The sequence below is a fragment of the Acomys russatus genome, chromosome 13 (genome assembly GCF_903995435.1).
Source record: "Acomys russatus chromosome 13, mAcoRus1.1, whole genome shotgun sequence".
Taxonomy (NCBI): domain Eukaryota; kingdom Metazoa; phylum Chordata; class Mammalia; order Rodentia; family Muridae; genus Acomys; species Acomys russatus.
In genome coordinates, this window is record NC_067149.1 from 49,783,709 (window position 1) to 49,803,359 (window position 19,651).

At 46.5% G+C, this 19,651-nt stretch overlaps 1 protein-coding gene across 1 annotated transcript; it reads right to left on the bottom strand.

Annotated features, from left to right (window-relative positions):
* Positions 1-746: 746 nt before the first annotated feature.
* On the bottom strand, positions 747-7,976 carry Gdf3 (growth differentiation factor 3). The gene is made up of 2 exons (XM_051155288.1): positions 7,684-7,976; positions 747-1,638 (listed from the first exon to the last, which is right to left on the bottom strand). The coding sequence occupies exons 1-2, from the start codon at positions 7,955-7,957 to the stop codon at positions 809-811; spliced, it is 1,104 nt and encodes a 367-aa protein (XP_051011245.1). The 5' UTR covers positions 7,958-7,976; the 3' UTR covers positions 747-808.
* Positions 7,977-19,651: the final 11,675 nt, after the last annotated feature.

Consider the following 19,651-nt stretch of genomic DNA (forward strand, 5'->3'; position numbering starts at 1 on the left):
AAAGAAAGAAAGAAAGAAAGAAAGAAAGAAAGAAAACTCTTACGAAAGATCTGGGGCTAAAGGAATGGCTCAGCCGTTTAAGAGCTCTTCCTGCCTGCCCACTTTTGGCATACACATGGAGACTCATGATGACCTGTAACTTCAGGGGAATCTGCCGCCCTCTTCTGGCCACCATGGATTCCTGCATGTGCATGGTGAATTTAACTCAAGCTCAAATAAATAAAAATGAGTAAATAAATATTTTTAAAGATCATGTAAGTTTTTCAATATTATATTTTCTCAAAACAATTTTTACATTTTGCACACACCTAATTGTATATACACATGGTATGGCGCACACCTTTAACCTTAGGGTTCGGGAAGCAGAGGCCGTTTTGATCTGTGTGAGCTTGAGGCCAGCCTGATCTACATGGTAACTTACAGAACAGCCTGTTGTACATAGAGACACCCCCCCCTCTCAAAAATGAGTAAAAGATAAAGATCATTTGGTCCTGGTGGCACACACCTATAATCCCAGCACTCAGAAGGCAGAGGCAGGAGGACTGCTGTGAGTTCAAGGCCAGCAAAGGCTATACAATAAGACCTTTTCTCAAACAAAAACTCTAGCATGCTGTGCATAATGAGTAAGTATGTCAGAGCACAAATTAGCTAAGACTACTAGGGTTCCATAGTAAGAACACAAATATGTGTATTTATGAGGGTCATTAAACATGACAACGGATGTGTCAGATTCGAGAGGACATAAGCCAGAATGGTGGTTTTATTAGAGGATTTCCCCTAAGGGCACGCCAATGCTACTCCTGACACTCTACCCACACCCACACTCATCAACCACCATGTCTTCATAATGTCTGAGGATGATGGTCTCATCGTTATCTTGATAGAGCATGGACATGGGGGACAGCTTGGTAGGGATACAGACAGCCTTCGGGACTTTGGGGTCAGCCCCATGCATCAGCGCCTGCATGAATGCATAATTGGAACTATTCAAATACGTGGTCATTGAGAAGGGACAATCTCCATGACAGTAATTTGCCATGAACCCCTTAGGGGCAATGACCCACTTGTGCCAACCCAGGTCCTGGAAATTGATGAACAGCTGGTGACGATGACAGAGGGTCCTGCAAGAACCCTTGGGGACAGGGATGACCGCCCTTCTTTTTCTGGAAGAAGGGTGGCAATGCTCAGGGTTGAGGGTCACCACCAGCAGGGAGACGTGGAGAGAACGTATCAGCCGGTCGCAGGGGTTCTCAAACTGGACATGTGCCCCAGGGTATCTATCTTCTTTGGCCAGAATCTCTAAGTATAAGCCCAAACTCTTTGGTCTGTTGCTGTTCCAATTCTTAACCACACCCCGCAGGTTGAAGTGAAGAGGACCCTGAGGCCCTGGGACAGACTGCTGAGCAAGCATTCTGCCTGGCTTAGGGTGGGGTTGCCCCCACACACCACCATCCTCAACCACAGACAGAGCTACCGCCAGTTCTGGTCCCAGGTTATAGTAGGACCTGGGCCCCAAGTCTATAGTCAGCCGGGCCATGGTCAACTTTCCCTTTTCTTTGATGGCAGATGAGTTAAAGTAGAGGAGCTTCTGGAGACAGGAGCCATCTTGGGAAGGTTTCTGTGTGTTGAGGAAGAAACCTAGAAGCAGAAAGAGACACGTGAGAGTCACCATAATCATTTCTCCTTCAGACCCACATGTGCATATGCACAAATGTGAGCAAATCTTATTTCTAGTCAAACGCTCCCTTTTGGGAGGCTGTTTCTCCAACCCTCATTTAAGTCCAGTTATTATGTATATGCCAGTGTCATTTCTCAGGGGATGACTATCTTGGGTTGTTTGTTTGTTTACATAAAGTGTCATCGACCGAGGGTGGGGGATGGGGGTGGAGGTGGGGGCTTCACCAATTTGGCTAGACAGCCTGGCCAGTGAGCCCCCAAGGATCTGCCTGTTTGTGCCCCAGAATGCTGGGCTTACAGGTGTACATGTAGTCAGTCCCTGGATGCTGAACTCGGTCTTCACGCTCATCAATAAGGTAATCACATCACGGACTAAGCTGTCTCCCCAGCCCCAACTTTTTGGCTTCTTATTTATTTGTTTGCTTTGTTCTTTGTTTCTCCTGTAACCAAGGCTAGCCTTGGCTCCATTACAGAGCCAAGGGTGGCTTAAAACTTCTGATCCTCCTGCCTCCATTTTCAAGGTTCTGAAATTGTAGATACATGCCTACACACCTGGTTTATGCTATGGTGGGGCTTAATCCCAGAACCTCATCGGCAAGCACTACAGCAACTGAGCTATATCCTCATCACCCTAACGTGCGCACACATATAAACCCCTTTTGCTTTTGTAGTGAGATAGCCTCCTATGTACCGTCTCCCAGGCTGGTCTAGACATCCTGATCCTCCTGCATCAGTCTCCACAGTGCTGAGATTAGAGGCATTTACTACATGTGCGCACACACAAACACACACACACAAAGCCTCTTATAGATGATTAACAGGCTTATAAATCATTATGAAAAATATAATTCAATAGAAAACTGGCCACTATATATAAATAGACAATTATTTAAAATATAGAAATTAAGCCGGGCGTGGTGGCGCACGCCTTTAATCCCAGCACTCGGGAGGCAGAGGCAGGTGGATAGCTGTGAGTTCGAGGCCAGCCTGGTCTACAAAGTGAGTCCAGGATGGCCAAGGCTACACAGAGAAACCCTGTCTTGAAAAACCAAAAAAAAATATATATATATATATATATATATATAGAAATTATACATTACTCACTAATAAAGAAATGCATTCAAATGAGCTGGGTGTGATGTCACACAGCTGAAATCCCAGCACTCAGAAGATAGAAGCAGGTGCGCCATCTCTCCAGTCCCATATCCCTTTTCTTAAGGGGCTGAGAAAGGCAGGTTGCCCCAAGTTGGAGACCATCCTGGTCTGCATGGAGGGAATCAAGGCCATCCTGGAGTACAAATTGGAATCCTATCTCAAAGGATGGGGGTTGAGGGTGGTGAGACAAATAAAAGCAATGTAATTTAGCTACTCCAGAGACAGAAGAAGGCAGATCTCTGTGAGTTCAGGAACAGGCTGTCTACCAGTGAGTTCCAGGACAGCCAGGACTACTGCATAGAGAAACCCAGTCTTTAAGAACCAAAAAAGAGGGGCGGGAGAGATGGCTCAGAGGTTAAGGGCACTGGCTGCTCCTCCAGAGGTCCTGAGTTCAATTCCCAGCAACCAAATGGTGGCTCACAACCATCTGTAATGTGATCTGATGCCTTCTGGCTAGCAGGTGTACGAGTAGGCAGAGTGCTGTATACATAATAATAAAATAAATCTTAAAAAAAAAAAAAAAAAGAACCAAAAAAGAGGGTGCTGGAGAGATAGCTCAGTGGTTAAGAGAACTGGTTGCTCTTTTAGTGATGCTGAATTCAATTCCCAGCAACCACATGGTGGCTCACAACCATCTATAGTGTGATCTGATGCCCTCTTCTGGCCGGCAAGTGTATGTGCAGGTAGAGCACTGTATACATAATAATAAATAAATATTAAAAAACAAAACAAGAGCTGGGCGTGGTGACGCACGCCTTTAATCCCAGCACTCGGGAGGCAGAGGCAGGCGGATCGCTGTGAGTTCAAGGCCAGCCTGGTCGACAAAGTGAGTCCAGGATGGCCAAGGCTACACAGAGAAACCCTGTCTCAAAAAACCAACAAAACAAAACAAAGAAGAACCAAAGAGCCAGGCGTGGTGGCACAGGCCTTTAATCCCAGCACTTGAGAGGCAGAAGTAGGTGGATCTCTTGAGTTCGAGCCCAGCTGGGTCTACAAAATAAGTCCAAGGCAGCCAAGGGTACACAGAGAGACCCTGTGAATTTGAGCCCATCCTGGTCTACAAAGTGAGTCCAGGACTGCCAGGGCAACACAGAAAAACCCTGTCTTGAAAAATCAAAAAAGAAAAAAAGAAAGAAGGAAAGGCCTTTAATCCCAGCACTCGGGAGACAGAGGTAGGCGGATCTCTGTGAGTTCGAGGCCAGCCTGATCTACAAAGCTAATCCAGGACAGCCAAGGCTACACAGAGAAACCCTGTCTCCAAAAACAAAGCAAAAGAAAAGAAAGAAAGGAATGTAACCACATTTTGTTACCAGATGAGTGAAATGTAAAACCTAGGAGGGATGCAGGCATCACTGAAGTCCAGGCTCACACTCCCTTCCAGTGTTCACAATAACCTGCTCTTCCAAACCAAACAGCTCAACGGAGGTCCACCTGTGTAGCCTGGACAAGTGACCTGTCACACACCACACAGCAGTCAGAAATTCAAACAGCGAGCCAGATGTGGTGGTGCACACCTTTAATCCCAGCACTAGGGAGGCAGAGGCAAGTGGATCGATATGAGTTCGAGACCAGCCTGGTCTACAAAGCAAGCCCAGGACAGCCAAGGCTACAGGAGAAACCCTGTCTCGAAAAACAAACAAACAAGCCGGGCGTGGTGGCGCACGCCTTTAATCCCAGCACTCGGGAGGCAGAGGCAGGCGGATCGCTGTGAGTTCAAGACCAGCCTGGTCTACAAAGTGAGTCCAGGATGGCCAAGGCTACACAGAGAAACCCTGTCTCGAAAAACCAAAAAAAAACAACAAAAAAAAAAAAGAAAGAAAAACAAACAAACAAACAACAAACAAAAAAACAAATTCAAACAGCATGGATAAATCCCACAAACACGGGGCTGAGTAAAAGAAGCCAGACATGGAAAAAAAAAAAAATGATACATTTCACAATGAAGAAAGTGCCAAAGAATTCTGTCTGACAATGAAGGCTGCTCTCTGCCTCAAGCTTACAGAGACCCCACTGCACCATCCATGGTTGGTTGGTTTGCTTGTCTATCTATTTATTTATTATGTCTCCCTGGCTGCCATGGAATTCTTAAAAAGACCCAACCCCACCTCAGCCTCCAAAGTACAGTGATTAAATGTAAATGCCACCGCACCTTGGCCTCATTCTCACTTCTGTTTGTTTCATTTTGTTTTTTGTTTTCGAGACAGGGTCTCTCTGTGTAGCTTTGCCTGTCCTAGACTCATTTTGTAGACCAGGCTAGCTTCCAACTCACAGTGATCCACCCAAGTGCTGGGATCATAGTTAAAACAGTAAGTGCCAGAGCCTAAGCGTCTCTCTAGCCCCCTCATTCTCAGTGTTATTTTTCACAGGGGAGTTGCCCTCATGTATGTCTGTGCGCCACATGTATCAGTGCCCAAGAGGCCAGATCAGGGTGTCAGATTCCCTGGGGCTGAAGTTGTGAGCCATTTAGGTGGATGCTGGGAAATGAACCGGAGTCCTCTGAAGAGCAGTGAGTGCTCTTAACCGCTGAGCCACACAATGAAGCTCTTCTCAGGGCTTTAGTAGGAAGCATCTCCTTCCCTTAAGGCTCCTGGTTTAGCATTTCCACGCTTTTTGTTTGTTTGTTTGTCTCTGTCTGCAGTTCGCCCTCCCACCTCCAGTTCCCTCCCCGCCCTCGCGCCCCGCCCCCACTTCCGTTTTCCACGCCCCGCCCAGTGACTTCCAGATCCTTTTATTATAACAACGCGCATTGGTGAAAATTTTGTAAGCGGCGAGGTGGTGGTGCACACCTTTAATCCCAGCACTTGGGAGGCAGAGGCAGGTGGATCGCTGTGAGTTCAAAGCCAGCCTGGTCTACAAGGAGAGTTCAGGACAGTCAAGGCTACACAGAGAAACACTGTCTCGGAAAAAAAAAAAAAAGTTTTGTTTCAGCTTTCTGTTAAGACCAACCTTAGAGTTTTACTTCCTTTTAACTTATTCCTGTCTAAAAACTTTTTGTTTGTTTCTGGAGACAAGGTTTCTCTGTCTAGCCCTGGCTGTAAACCAGGCTGACTTTGATCCACTTGCAGGGCAGGGACTAAAGGCAGGTGCCACCACAACTGCCTAGCTGAAACTCTTAAAAAGGGTAGCTTTTGTTAATGTCTGCCCTCTCAAGGCCATTCCCAGGCGAGCTCACAGTAGGTATACAATAAGTACTCAGGGACAAATACATATCCAAATCTCCTCACCATCTGCAGTAAAAATAACTACATCCTTGGTCTCCTGCGGCAGTTTATGCCTCTAATCAGTTCTTGGAGGGCTGAAGCAGGAGAATTCCTGAAAAGACTGTGGCCATCTGGGACTACTTAGTGACTTGCAGACCAGTATAGCATCTCAAAAAACAGAACCAAACAAAAACAAGAACCCAGTGACTAAGAGGGCTCTGCATCTGAATGCAGAGGAGGCGGAGGCGCAGGAATGTGGTTACTCAGCCTCCATCTCCAATTTTGAATAAGAATCAAGCAGAGGACTGAGGGAGGACCTGGGGCTAGAAGAATCTACCTTTAAACCAAGTGGTTTGGTATTTGGTAAGAGGTCAGCCTAAGAAATTATGGGATGGTAGTCACTCTGACGTTTATGAAGAGTGTGGTTGTGGCTTAGCTCAATAGCTTTGATCTGTATTTTAAACAATTCAAGTCATTCCCAGCACTCGGGAGGCAGAGGCAGGCAAATCTCTGAGCTCGAGGCCAGCCTGTTCTACAAAGTGAGCCCAGGACAGTCAGGGCTCCACAGAGAAACCCTGTCTCAAAAAACAAAACAAAAATAAAGTAAAATCAAGTTGTGTATGGTGGTGCACACCTTTAATGCCAGCATTTGGAAGGCAGAGGCAGGGGAAATTCTCGAATCCAAAATCATGTTGGTTTACAAATCGAGTTCCAGACAGCCAGAACTACACAGAGAAACCTTGTCTTGAAGAAACAAACATAAAACAAAAATAAACAAACAAAATAAATAATTAAAAATAGATATAAATAAAATCAAGAGATGTGCTGGCGCCAGATGTGGTGGTGCAGTCCTTTAATGCCGGCACTAGGGAGGCAGAGGCAGGTGGATGGCTGTGAGTTCGAGGCCAGGTTGGTTTACAAAGCGAGTCCAGGACAGAGAAGGCTAACCCAGAGAAACCTTGTCTCGGGGAAAAACGGGGCGGGGGTGGGGGGAGATGCTGGCTTTTAATCCCAGCACTTAGTACTTGGGAGGCAGAGGCAGGCGGATCTTGGCTCCAGGGCAGCCAAGGTTACACCAAGAGACCTTGCATGAATTAATTAAAATCAAGAAATGCTTTTTGCATCCAATAAAAGTAACACAGGGGCACTAGAAAGATGGCTGAGTGTTTAAGAGGACCAGAGGTCATTCGCAGCAGCCATGTTCGGCAGCTCAACCTCTTTCAGCTCCAGAAGATCGGACACCTCCGCTGGACTCTTCGGAGAGACATGCACAAACACATATTACAAAAAAAAAAAGGAGGAGGGGGTAGGGGCGGGAGCCGCTGATTTTAAGAAACCTACCTTGAATTCATTTCACCTAAGGTGTGATCTTGTCTGACTCTCCGAATGCTGAGCGGACTGCCTGAACCCACTCTCTCTGTGTTAACTGTAAACTAAGCTCTGCTGAGCCAGCTCGGCTGCAGTTAGACGAACGCGGAGAGGCCGGCGTGATAAGAACACGTGCCTTCCTGTGGGTTGATCTTGGAACTGAGACAGACTATTCAAGGTCCTAGCTCTGACCCGCCAGCCATGAGGTGCCCATCTGTCCCCTCCTCCCTTCTCCACAGCACCCACTCGAGATTTTTCTCTGACAAACACTCGGGTTCCTTACCTTGGTCTGGGAGAAGCTGAAGCAGGTTCCCACGGACACCTAGCTCCTTCACGTAGCATAAGTCCTGCGGGACCCTGCTGGCCGCCGCCGCAGCTTCTCGAGCCTGGAAGATTTCCCGTAAGATGCGAGGCACAGGTTTGAACCCGTGAGGCGAAGGGGCTTTCTCTAAGCCCAAAAACCGCAAAAAGTCATGTTCTTCAAACTTGGCTGTCTGGCCCCATGCCAAGGTTCCTAGGAGGAAGACGAGAGTCAAAAGCCTTTGGGAAGGCTGCATGGCCGACTGGGTGCGGTAGTGCGGTCGCTGGGGAGCACAGCTCCGCGCTCCAGCTTCGGCGGCTCAATGCAGGAACTTGGGGGGTAATCAAGTGTGAATTGCTCTCTTCCCAGCTCCTCAGAAGCAACGGGATGAAAAGACTGATGTGAGAGTTTTCTCCTCCTTCTCTTGCTCTACTGTCCCGGGGGCGGGGGCTCCTAAAAGAATACCTGTGGGTCTGTCGGCAGTGGACTCGGTGAAAGGGAGATATACTAATTCAACACGCACATTATGTGTCTGTAATGTGCAAGACAATGAGATAGCTTGTAGCAGCATTGTAGAGAATAATTTGTTACATATATGTATGACTATATATATATACATATATACATACATTTTAATGTTACTTTTATTTGTTTGTTTATTGTGCACTTGAGTGGGGGTATGCATGCCGCAGTGCAGGGGTGGAGCTCAGAGGACAATTCGCAGGGCTTGGTCTCTTCTTCCATGTGGGTCCCAGATAGGAAACTCAGGTTATCAGGGTTAGTGGCAAAAGCACCTTTACCCACTGAGCCATCTTGCTGGCCCAAATTTGAACTTCTGGTCTAGCCTACCTAACACTTCCAGTGCTGGGGTTTCAGGCTTGCGCCACCACAGGTAGCTGAGGAGATGCGTGGAACTCAGGCCTAGAACATGCTAGGCAAGCAATCTGCCCACACAGCCCCAGCCTACCACCAATCTCTCTCTCTCTTTCTCCTCTCTCTCTCTCCTCTCTCTCTCTCTCTCTCTCTCCTTTCCTTCCTTCCTTCTTTCTCTTCTTTCTGTTTGTTCTTTCTTTTTCTTTCACACATGGGTTGTAGCTGGGCATGGTGGCACACACCTACAATCCCAGCACTCTGGGAGGCAGAGGCAGGCAGATCTCTGTGAAATTTGAGGCCAGTCTGATCTACAAAGTGAGTGAAGGATAACCAAGGCTACACAGAGAAACCCTGTCTCAGAAAACCAGAGGAAGTTCCAAGGCAGCCAAGGATGCACAGAGGAACCCTGTCTCGAAAAACCAAACCAAAACAGACAAAAAAAAAAAAAAAAAAAAAAAGAAAAGAAAAGAAAAGAAAAAAGACATGGTTTCTTATTGAGTATAATGACAAATTTGTAATCCCAGTATTCAGGATGCCAAAATAAGGCTAACCAGAGCTCCATAGAAACCTGAGCTACCCTGACACCTGACTGGGCTTGGGGTAGGGGGTTTTATTATTCTTGCTCCCAAGGGAGTCAAAATCCTGGATTTAGGAGCCGGGCGTGGTGGCGCACGCCTTTAATCCCAGCACTCGGGAGGCAGAGGCAGGCGGATTGCTGTGAGTTCGAGGCCAGCCTGGTCGACAAAGTGAGTCTAGGATGGCCAAGGCTACACAGAGAAACCCTGTCTCGAAAACCAAAAAAAAAAAAAAAAAATCCTGGATTTAGGTAATCCCCCTGCCTCAACCTCACAGAATGACTGTGACTGATCTACAGGTGTGCTACCATATCTACTTAGTGTGAGCTGAAGTGATGACTAGTGGCTAAGGATACTTCTTGCCCTCTCAGAGGACCCAAGTTTGGTTCCTAGAACCCATATCTGATGGCTCAGAATTGTGTGTAACTCCAGCTCCAGGGGATCAGGCACCTCTGGCCTCAGCAGGCACCTGAAGTCATGTGCACATACCCATGTGCAGGCACACAACCCGCACATAACTAAAAATCACAAAAATAAATGTTTGTAATATTACACTTCATAGTGTAATTACAAAAACATTAGCTGGCAGTGTAGCTCAGAGGTAGCTACTCAAGACCCTTAGTTCAATCCCAATACTGCAAAAAAGTTTCTCATTTAAAAAAAAATATATGCCAGGCGTTGGTGGTGCACACCTTTAACCCCAGCACGCTGGAGGCAGAGGAAGGCGGATCACTGTGAGTTCGAGGTCAGCCTGGTCTACAAAGCGAGTCCAGGAGAGCCAAGGCTACACAGAGAAACCCTGTCTCGAAAAACAAAACAAAACAAAAAAATGTTTTGGGCTAGAGAGATGGCTTTAGTGGCTAAGTCTGCTCTTCCAGAAGTCCTGAGTTCAATTCCCAGCAACCATATGGTGGCTCACAACCACCTCTACTGCAATCTGATGGCCTCACCTAGCATGCAGATAGAGCACTCATATACATAAAACAAATAAATAAACTTTTAAAAATGTTTTTAAGCAGGCCTCGTGATACAGACCTGTAATCCCAGCTGCTCAAGAGACTGAGGCAGGAAGGCTTGAAGCCTGTCTAAACTACTAAATTCCCAGGAGCCTAGGCTGCAGAACGAGACCACGGCTCTATGTATCCAATGAAAATGCCTGCATTCTCCAGGCAGAGGTGGTGCACACCCTTAATTCCAGCACTCCGGAGGCAGAGGCAGGCGGGTCTCTGAGTTCGAGGACAGCCTGGTCTACAGACTGAGTTCCAGGACAGCCGAGGCTACACAGAGAAAACCCTGTCTCAAAAAAAAAAAAAAAAAAAAAAAAAAAAAAAACAAGACAAAAAGAAAAAGAAAATAGAAAGAAGGGAAAAGAAAAAGCCTACACACCACTTCCAAATGCCTTTGTGTAGCTGCATCCTTCTTGGCTCGGACTCCAAGTCTTTGGGTCAGTTCTAGTCCATCACTTATCAGTTGTGTGGAATCAAATGCTTCCTTTCATGTCACAGAATGTTGTCAACTAGAAATAAAACAAGTACATTTTCCACGGACATGTGCTGAGGGTCTGCAGGTTGGGGCTCACAACGTCCATCATGGGAGAAAACCTTAAGCCGTGCTTCCAATTGGACAACCAGGCATTTGACTAAAGGAGCTTTGTGTGGAAAAGCACGGAACTATCGACAAGGTGAAAGGGAGGTGTGGACTCAGCATGTGGGGAGGACCAGGTACCGGTGGGTGCCCCACACATGTAATCCCAACACCTGGGAGGCAAGGGCAGGGGGTCCTGAGTTCACCTGGGAGGCAAGGGCAGGGGGTCCTGAGTTCAGGGTTATCCTCTGTTACCTAGCAAGTTCCAGACCACTGGACTCCATCTCAACACAGCAAAGTATCCATTTAAAAGTGTGATAGTGAGCCAGGCGCGGTGACAAACGCCTGTAATCCCAGCACTTGGGAGGCAGAGGCAGGCGAATCACTGAGAGTTCAAGGCCAGCCTGGTCTACAAAGTGAATCCAGGATAGTCAAGGCTACACAAAGAAACCCATCTCAAAAAACAACAACAAAAGCAAAACAAAAAGAAAAGGAAAAAAAAAAAGGTGATAGTGTCTTTGTTTTGTTTTTCCTTTTAGTGTAGTTTGGTTTTCTTGTTTTTGTTTTTGTTTTATGGCTCTTTTGTTTTGTTTTTCAAGACAGGGTTTCTCTGTAACAGACATGGCTGTCTTAGAACTCACTTTGAAGACCAGACTGACCTCAAACTCACAAAGATCTGCCTCCTGAGTGCTGGGGATTAAAGGTGTGCCATACCCCACCAGGCTTGTTTGTTTTAGAAACAGGATCTCACTACCTAACTGTGGCTGATGTAGATGATTCTGAGCCATCATGTGGTGTGTGTGTGTGTGTGTGTGTGTGTGTTTTGTGTATGTGTGTGTTGCCTGCCTGCATGTCTGTGTACCATGGGGTAGAGAAAGTCAAAAGAGGACGTCAGAAGCCTGGAACTGGTGTTAGGATGGTTGTGAGCCACTGTTTGGGTAGGGGGATCCGAATGGAGCCTTTTGAAAGAACAAGTGCGCTAAGCCATCTCCACAGCACCTTCTGGGAACTTCCAGGTTGGCCTCGGCTGGCTTCTGACCTGTGGTGATGCTCTTGTCTCTGCCTTCCAGATACTGGGGTTACCAGTGTATACTGCCAACTCAGAGAATTTCTAACTTCTTCCCCCTTCCCCCAACAAATGACTAGAAAGACCCTCAGATCCTATTGAAAGGCTAAGTCACGTGAACTGCCAGCCAATTGGCTCCGTGGTAGTTTGCTTGCCTGGTGTTTTGCCTAAACTTTTACTTCGAAAATAACTGGCTGGTCTGTCCCAAGACACTGCCCATGGGTTCTGAAACTGGGTTAACATTTTGGACTGCTCTATTCTATTAGAAGAACTTGTTTCTCCACAAAAGGGAGAGAGAAAAAAAAAAACGGGGCTCTTAGTACCTGTTGATTTCTAGTCACCGGCTAAAACCTCACCTCTTCAGCTGGGCATTTGAGGATTCCTGTCTGGCCTTCAGCCCCTACGGGACCACACTTCTGACCTCCCGCCGTCGTCGGTGATGCTGTTGGCCTAGCGGTTATCCTGTCAGCTTTCATCTCAGCCTGCAGGCAAAGCAAGCTCAAAGGTCTCCAGACTGCAAACACTTCCTGGACCCCTCAGGAGAGATTCAGTTCCTTCCCACTGAGTCTTGGAGGCTATCAACTGTGGAGCCGGCCTGGGGCCCACACTGTGTTTGCTGACACTCTCTCAGAGTCTTGGAGGCTATCAACTGTGGAGCCTGCCTGGGGCCCACACTGTGTTTGCTGACACTCTCTCAGACGGAACCCCCTTGGGGATCAGAACCCCAGTGGTAGATGCTGAATTCCCCCCCCCCCCCCCCCATATCACTGTGATGTAGCCTCGGCCTCTCCAGTGCTGGGATTTTTGTTGCTATTGTTTGGGGATGGGAGTCTCACTTAGCCCAGACTAAATCAGAACTCCCAGAGTAGACAAGGCTGACCTTGAATCCTGACCCTCTTGCCTCTGACTCCTAAGTGCTGGCCTAGAACACAGAGATCTGCCTGCCTCTGACTCCTAAATGCTGGGATTAAGGGATTAAAGGGATTAAAGGTGTGCACCACCACTGTGTCTCTTTTTTTTTTTCTTTTTTTAAGATTTACTTATTTAGTATACAGTGTTCTGCCTGCATTTAACACCTGCAGGCCGGAAAAGGGCACCAGATTTCATTGTAGATGATTCTGAGCCATCATGTGTTTGCTGGGAATTGAACTAACGACCTTTGGAAGAGTAGCCAGTTGCTCTTAACCTCTGAGCGATCTCTCCAGCCCCCTGTGTCTTTTTTTTTTTTTTTTTTCTTTTTGCTACTTGGTGGCACACACCTTTAACCCCAGTACTCAGGAGGTAGAGGCAGTCTACCTTAGTTCAAGGCCACCCTGGTCTACAGAGTGAGTTCCAGGACAGCCAGTGAAACCCTGTCTTGAAAAAAGAAGAAAGAAAAACAAAAACAACAACAACAGAAAAAACAACCTGGGTGTGGTGGTGCAGGCCTTTATTCCAGCACTCAGGGAGCCAGAGGCAGGTGGATTGCTGTGAGTTCAAGGCTAGCCTGGGTCCAGGACAGCCAAGGCTACACGGAGAAACCCTCTGGGATTATAAATGTGGGCCACCACACTCAGCTAAAGTTAATGATACAAATAAAAGACAGGGTTTTTGATTTGTGTTTTCAAGACTTGAGTCTCTCTTTGCAGCCTCAGTTGTCCCGGAACTCTCTCTGTAGACGCTGGCCTAGAACTCAGAGCTCGGCCTGCCTCTGCCTTCCTACTGCTGGCATTAAAGGCGTGGGCCACCATCTCTCAGCTACAGCTTTGGTTTGCTTTTTTTTTTTTTTTCCCTTAAAAAATTTTTTATTTCTTATTAATACAGTGTTCTGCTTGCATGTACAGCCGCACACCATGTACACCTGCAGGCCAGAAGAGGGCACTAGATCTCATTATAGATGCTGGTGAGTCACCTTGTGGTCGCTGGAAAGTAAACTCAGGACCTTTGGAAGAGTCAGCAGTGCTCTTAACCTCTGAGCCACCTCTCTAGCCCGATTTGCTTTCTTTTTCCCTCTGTGCTGGGACTCAAACGCAAGGTCTTGGCATTTGGGGTAGAGCACTCTGCGGCTGAGTTACTCCCTCAGCTGCACTTAATCACCTTTAGCAGCAGCTTCCTGTTCTGCTCAATAATTTACCTGGCTGACCCCCTATTGCTCTGGATTGTGTATTGTGATGTTTCCAGGCTTTTCTGTTTTTGTTTTTGTTTTGAAACTGCCTCTCACTATGTAGCCTAGACTGGCCTGGAGAGCCCCGTGTAGACCAAAGTGATCTCAAACTTCAGCAATCCCCCTGCCTCGGCTTCCTGAGTTGCTAGGATCACAGGCGCGTGTGCTACCTTGTCCTACAGCGCAGTGGCCTGGGTTCTTCCTGTTTGTTCATCTTCTCTTGGCACCTAGGAAGCCTTGAGAAATGTATTGTTACTGGGCAGAACGCAATTCCTGGTCTGTTCTAGTAACTGTGGTCCTTCTTTCCTTCTGTCTCCTTCCCTTCATCCCTTCATCTTTTTCTTTCTTTTCTTTCATTCTTTTTTTGTTTTTGTTTGTTTGTTTTTTGTTTTTTTGAGACAGAGTTTCTCTTTTTTTGTTGTTCTTTTGTTTTTTGTTTTTTCGAGACAGGGTCTCTCTCTGTGTTAGCCTTGGCCATCCCGGACTCGAATTGTAGACCAGGCTGGCCTCGAACTGATAGCGATCCACCTGCCTCTGCCTCCTGAGTGCTGGGATTAAAGGCGTGCGCCACCACTCCCGGCCAGAGTTTCTCTTATAGTCCTGGCTGTCCTGGACTTGCTTTGTAGACCAGACTGTCCTCACAACGATCCACCTGCCTCTGCTGGAACTAAAGGCGTGTGCCACCTCACCTGACTCCTTTCTCTTTGTTCCTTTAGATTTTATATAACACAGGGCTTTTTTGTTTGGTTGGTTGTTTGGTTGGTTTTGGGTTTTTTGTTTTGTTTTGGTTTTGGTTTTTCAAGACAGGGTTTCTCTGTGTAGTCCTGGCTATTCTGGAACTCACTCTGTCAACCAGGCTAGATTTGAACTCAGAGCTTTACTTGCCTCTGTCTCCTGTGTACCACCATGCCTGGCAGCTCCTTTTCTTTCTTTTACACAGAGTCTCACTAGTTAGTTAGTTAGTTGGTTTTCGAGACAGGGTTTTTCTGTGGAGCCCTGGCTGTCCTGGACTTTACTTTGTAGAGCAGCCTGGTCTCGAACTCACAGGAATCCACCAGCCTATGCCTCCCAAGTGCAGGGATTAAAGGCATGCACCACCATTCCCGGATATTATTTTATTTTTTGAGATAGGGTCTCACTATGTAGTTCTAGCAGTCCTGAAATTCATTATATAGACCAGGCTGGCCTTGAACTCATAGCGATCCTCCTGCCTCTCTCTCTTGAGTGCTGGAGTTAAAGGCAAGAGCCACCATGGCTGGTATTTATCTTATTATTTTGTGCATATATGTGTTTGGTTTTGCCTGCAAATATGTCTGTGTTCCACATGTATACAATGCCCATTGATGCTGGAAGAAGGCCTTATATGCCTGGCTTGTGAGCTCCCCTGTGGGTGCTGGGAATAGAACCTTAGTTCTATGAAAGAGCAGCCCGTGCTCTTATACTGCAGAGGCATCTGCTCAGCACCACTTCCTCTTTCTTTCTTTCTTTCTTTCTTTCTTTCTTTCTTTCTTTCTTTCTTTCTTTGAGACAGGGTCTTATATGTGCCCTTGCCTGGCCTCAGACTCACTGAGACTCAGCTGCCTCTGGAGTGCATGGGCCTTTACTCCTTGCCTAGCTAGAAGTAGTTGTTTTGCGTTTTCTTGTACTCATGTGTATATGTGTGTCTGTATGCACATGATTTTGGGTGCCCAAGGAGGCCAGAACAGGGCACTAGATACCCTGGAACTGGAGTTACAGAGAACTGTGGGTGGGTGCTGGAAACTAAGCTCCTGTCCTCTGCAAAAGCATTGGTGGGCCATCTCTCCAGCTCCAAGAGGTACTTTCTTAAGTGGCTATTTAAAATTTATCTAGCCAAGGGTAACCTTGAACTCTAGATCTTTTTGCCTCTACCTTCAAAGTGCTAGGATTATATACTGTATTGTGCCACTGCGCCTGCATAGTCATTATTTATTAAATAATTTGATTTTGGGGGCTGGAAAGATGGCTCAGTGGTTAAGAGCGCCGCCTGCTCTTCCAGAGGTCCTGCGTTCAATTCCAAGCAACCACATGGTGGCTCAAAGCCATCTATAGTGTGATCTGATGCCCTCTTCTGCAGATAAAGCACTCATATACAATAAATAAATATTAAAAAAATAAAGTATGTATGGTTCTGTGCTTTATGTACATGTGTGTATGTGTGTGTTTAAAAGGGGCGGGGGGGCGGGCAGAGAGATGGCTCAGTAGATAAGAGCACTGCCTGCTCTTCCAAAGGACCCGGGTTCAATTCCCAGCACCCACATGGCAGCTCACAACTGTCTATAATTCCAAGATCTGACACCCCAACACCAACACACATAAATTAAAATTAAATAAAATATTTTAAAAAATAATAATTTGACTGTAGTTGTTGTTGTTGTTTGTTTTGTTTTGTTTTGCACGACAGGGTTTCTCTGTGTAGCCCTGGTTGTCCAAGACTCACTTTGTAGACCAAGTTGACCTCAAACTCACAGTGATTCACCTGCCTCTGCCTCCCTATTGCTGGGATTAAAGGCAAGCGCCAGCTTGATTTGATTTTTTTCTCTCTCTTTTTTCTGTTTTTTGTTTTGTTTTGTTGGTTCTTCAAGACAGGGTTTCTCTGTGTAACAGCTCTAGCTGTCCTGGAACTCAGTCTGTAGCCCAGACTGGCCTCAAACTCACAGAGATCCACCTGCCTCTGCCTCCCAAGTGCTGGAATTAAAGGCGTGAGACACCAACGCCCAGCTTTGATTTGCTTTTTTTGGTTTTTTGAGACAGGGATTCTCTGTGTAGCCTTGGCCATCCTGGACTCACTTTGTAGACCAGGCTGGCCTCGAACTCACAGCGATCCGCCTGCCTCTGCCTCCCGAGTGCTGGGATTAAAGGCGTGCGACACCACGCCCGGCTTTGATTTGCTTTTTTTAAGAAGAATTTTTCCCAGATTAACTTCAGAATTAAGAAAGAAAAATCCTTTTTAGTTTGTGTTCTCATGATGTTAGGGATGGAAGTCAGGCAAGCACTTTTCTACTATGTTAAACCCTAAACCAAGAAAACTTTGTAGTCTAAAGAAACCCAAAGGAGCTGGGCACGGTGACGCACGCCTTTAATCTCAGCACTCAGGAAACAGAGGCAGGCAGATCACTGTGAGTTAGAGGCCAGCCTGGTCTACAAAGAGAGTCCAGGACAGCCAAGGCTACACAGACAAAAAAAAAAAAAAAAGAAAGAAAGAAAGAAAGAAAGAAAGAAAGAGAAAAGAAAAAAAGTCCAGCCAGGCAGTGGTAACACATGTACTCAGGGAGGCAGAGGCAGCAGGATCTCTGAGTTCAAAGCTAGCCTGGTCTATAGTGTGAGTTCCAGGACACCTAGAGCTACACAGAGAAACGCTATCTTGAAAAGGCATGGTGGCACACGCCTTTAATCCTAGCACCTAGGAGACAGAAGCAGACTCACAGGATCTCTGTGAGTTCGAGACCAGCCTGGTCTACAAAGCGAGTCCAGGACAGCCAAGGCTATCACACAGAGAAACCCTGTCTCGAAAAACAAAACAAAACAAAAACAAAAGAAAGAAGAAGAAAGAAAAAGGCCTATCTCATGTACTCCCCAGTGCTACAGAACTAAACAAGCAAACTAATAAGATGGATGGATGTCCTTGATGACTAGAGAGAAAAGGAAAACAAAAAGTGGTCCTTCCCTCCCTGAGTCTGCAGCTACGAGGAGTGTAGGGGTCATTTTTCTCTGTAAGTCTTGAACCCCCAGATAAGTCATTCAGAAAGAGATTATCTTAGGAGATTTGGCAGGAGGTGGAAAAGGTCCTTGCTCTTAAATTTGGCGGTTTTTGGGGTCCTTGGCAATTCAGGAGCCCAGTGTTGTGGCAGGTACCAGCCATCTTTCCTCTTACAGGTAGAGCTGCTGGAAAGTTCTTGTCTCCTGGGGGTTGAGGGTTGTGAAGATGGCTCAGTTGGTAAAAGAGGGTAAACATGCTTTCTTTGCAAGCCTAAAGACCTGAGTTCAATTCCTACCTAAATCCTATGGTGAAAAAGAACTGATCTCTCAGGGTTGTCATCTGACCTTCACACTTGAGCTGTGGCACACACATAGGACACACACACACACACACACACACACACACACACACACACACACACACCACATACCGACACTTACAGATACACAAACCACACATACCGGCAGTGGAGAGGAAGGGTTTGGGAAATAAATGGTGGCACTTGATTATAGTCCCACAGTTCCAAGGCTTCTTGTATTTGAATTTGAGGCCATCTTAGGTGATATGGGACCCAACTCAAACACCAAAGAAAAGCAGTGAATGGATTTACTAATTTAAAGGAAAGGAGAAAAAAAAGAAAAAATATGAAGAGAAATATATCCACTTTTCTGAACATTGGGACTTGATTTGAGGTAAGAGCATGAATGAAATGGAATATACACATCCAAATGACTTAATTCTTTGTTGGTTATTTGTTTGCTTGCTTTGTGGTGTTTTGAGGCGGGGTCTCACCATGTGGTCCTGGCTGGCCTGGAGTTCAATTTGGAGATAAGGTAGCCCTTGAACTCCCAGAGATCCCACCTGCCTCTGCCTCTGGAGTGCTGGGATTAAAGGCATATAGTGCCAGGCTGATTAATTTAGCTACTATTTTAAGGACATTTATGGCATATCAACTTTGCTCCAGACAAGACATAAGACTGTGTTCTTTAACAGTAGTAAAATATTAGCTGAGTGTGGTGGCACACGGTTTTAAACTTTTTTATTCAATGGATCTGTTTATTTCTGGCTTGAGTGGTTCATGTGTGGTGGTCAGAGGGCACTTTGAGCAAGTCCACTTTTACCGTTATGTGAGCCGCAGAGCTCAAACTCAGGCCAGCACAGAGCAGCTTACAGCGGCCTAAAACTCCAATGTGTGGCTGAAACTGGCCCTGGCTGGATTCCATGATCTCCATCCAGGTTCTACCTCCAGTTGCTGGGATGCCAAGTGTGAGCCTTCACACTCAGCTTTGGGAGTGTCTGTTCCTGTGCTGTGTTTATAAAACCTAAAAAAAATATTTATTATTTGTACAGTATTCTGCGAGCATGAGTGCCTGCACACCAGAAGAGGGCACAGATCTCATTTATGGATGGTTGTGAGCCACCATGTGGTTGCTGGCTATTGCTCTCAGAACCTTTGGAAGAACAGACCTCTTAACCTCTGAGCCATCTCTTGCTCCATAAAACCTGTTCTTTCTTCTTTCTTTTTTTTGTTTTTTGTTTTTTGTTTTTGTTTTTTTGAGACAGGGTTTCTCTGTGTAGCCTTGGCTGTCCTGGACTCACTCTGTAGACCAGGCTGGCCTTGAACTCACAGCGATCTGCCTGCCTCTGCCTCCCGAGTGCTGGGATTAAAGGCATGCGCCACCACCACCTGTAAAAACCTGTTCTTATAAGCTACTCATGTGCTCTCTCCCTGGGAGGTGAGAACTGCTGTCTACTCACTTCAGATAGGGCACTGACCTAAGATGGAGCCTGAGTTCTACCCCAGACCACAGGTGGAAGAAGAAAACTAACACAAACCTCTGACCTCTACACCTTTGCAGTGGAATGTGAATGTGTGAATACACACACACACACACACACACACACACACACACACACACACACACACACACACACCATGTACCCCAACCCCAACCCTGACCCCATTAAACAACAAGCACCCAGAAATCCAG

Bases quoted from the DNA above. Each gene is read 5' to 3' on its own strand.
- Gdf3 (XM_051155288.1), bottom strand. From the start codon at position 7,957: ATGCAGCCTTCCCAAAGGCTTTTGACTCTCGTCTTCCTCCTAGGAACC. The intron at 1,639-7,683 runs GTAAGGAACCCG...TTCTGCTTCTAG, and splicing joins TCAGCTTCTCCCAGACCAAG to GTTTCTTCCTCAACACACAG.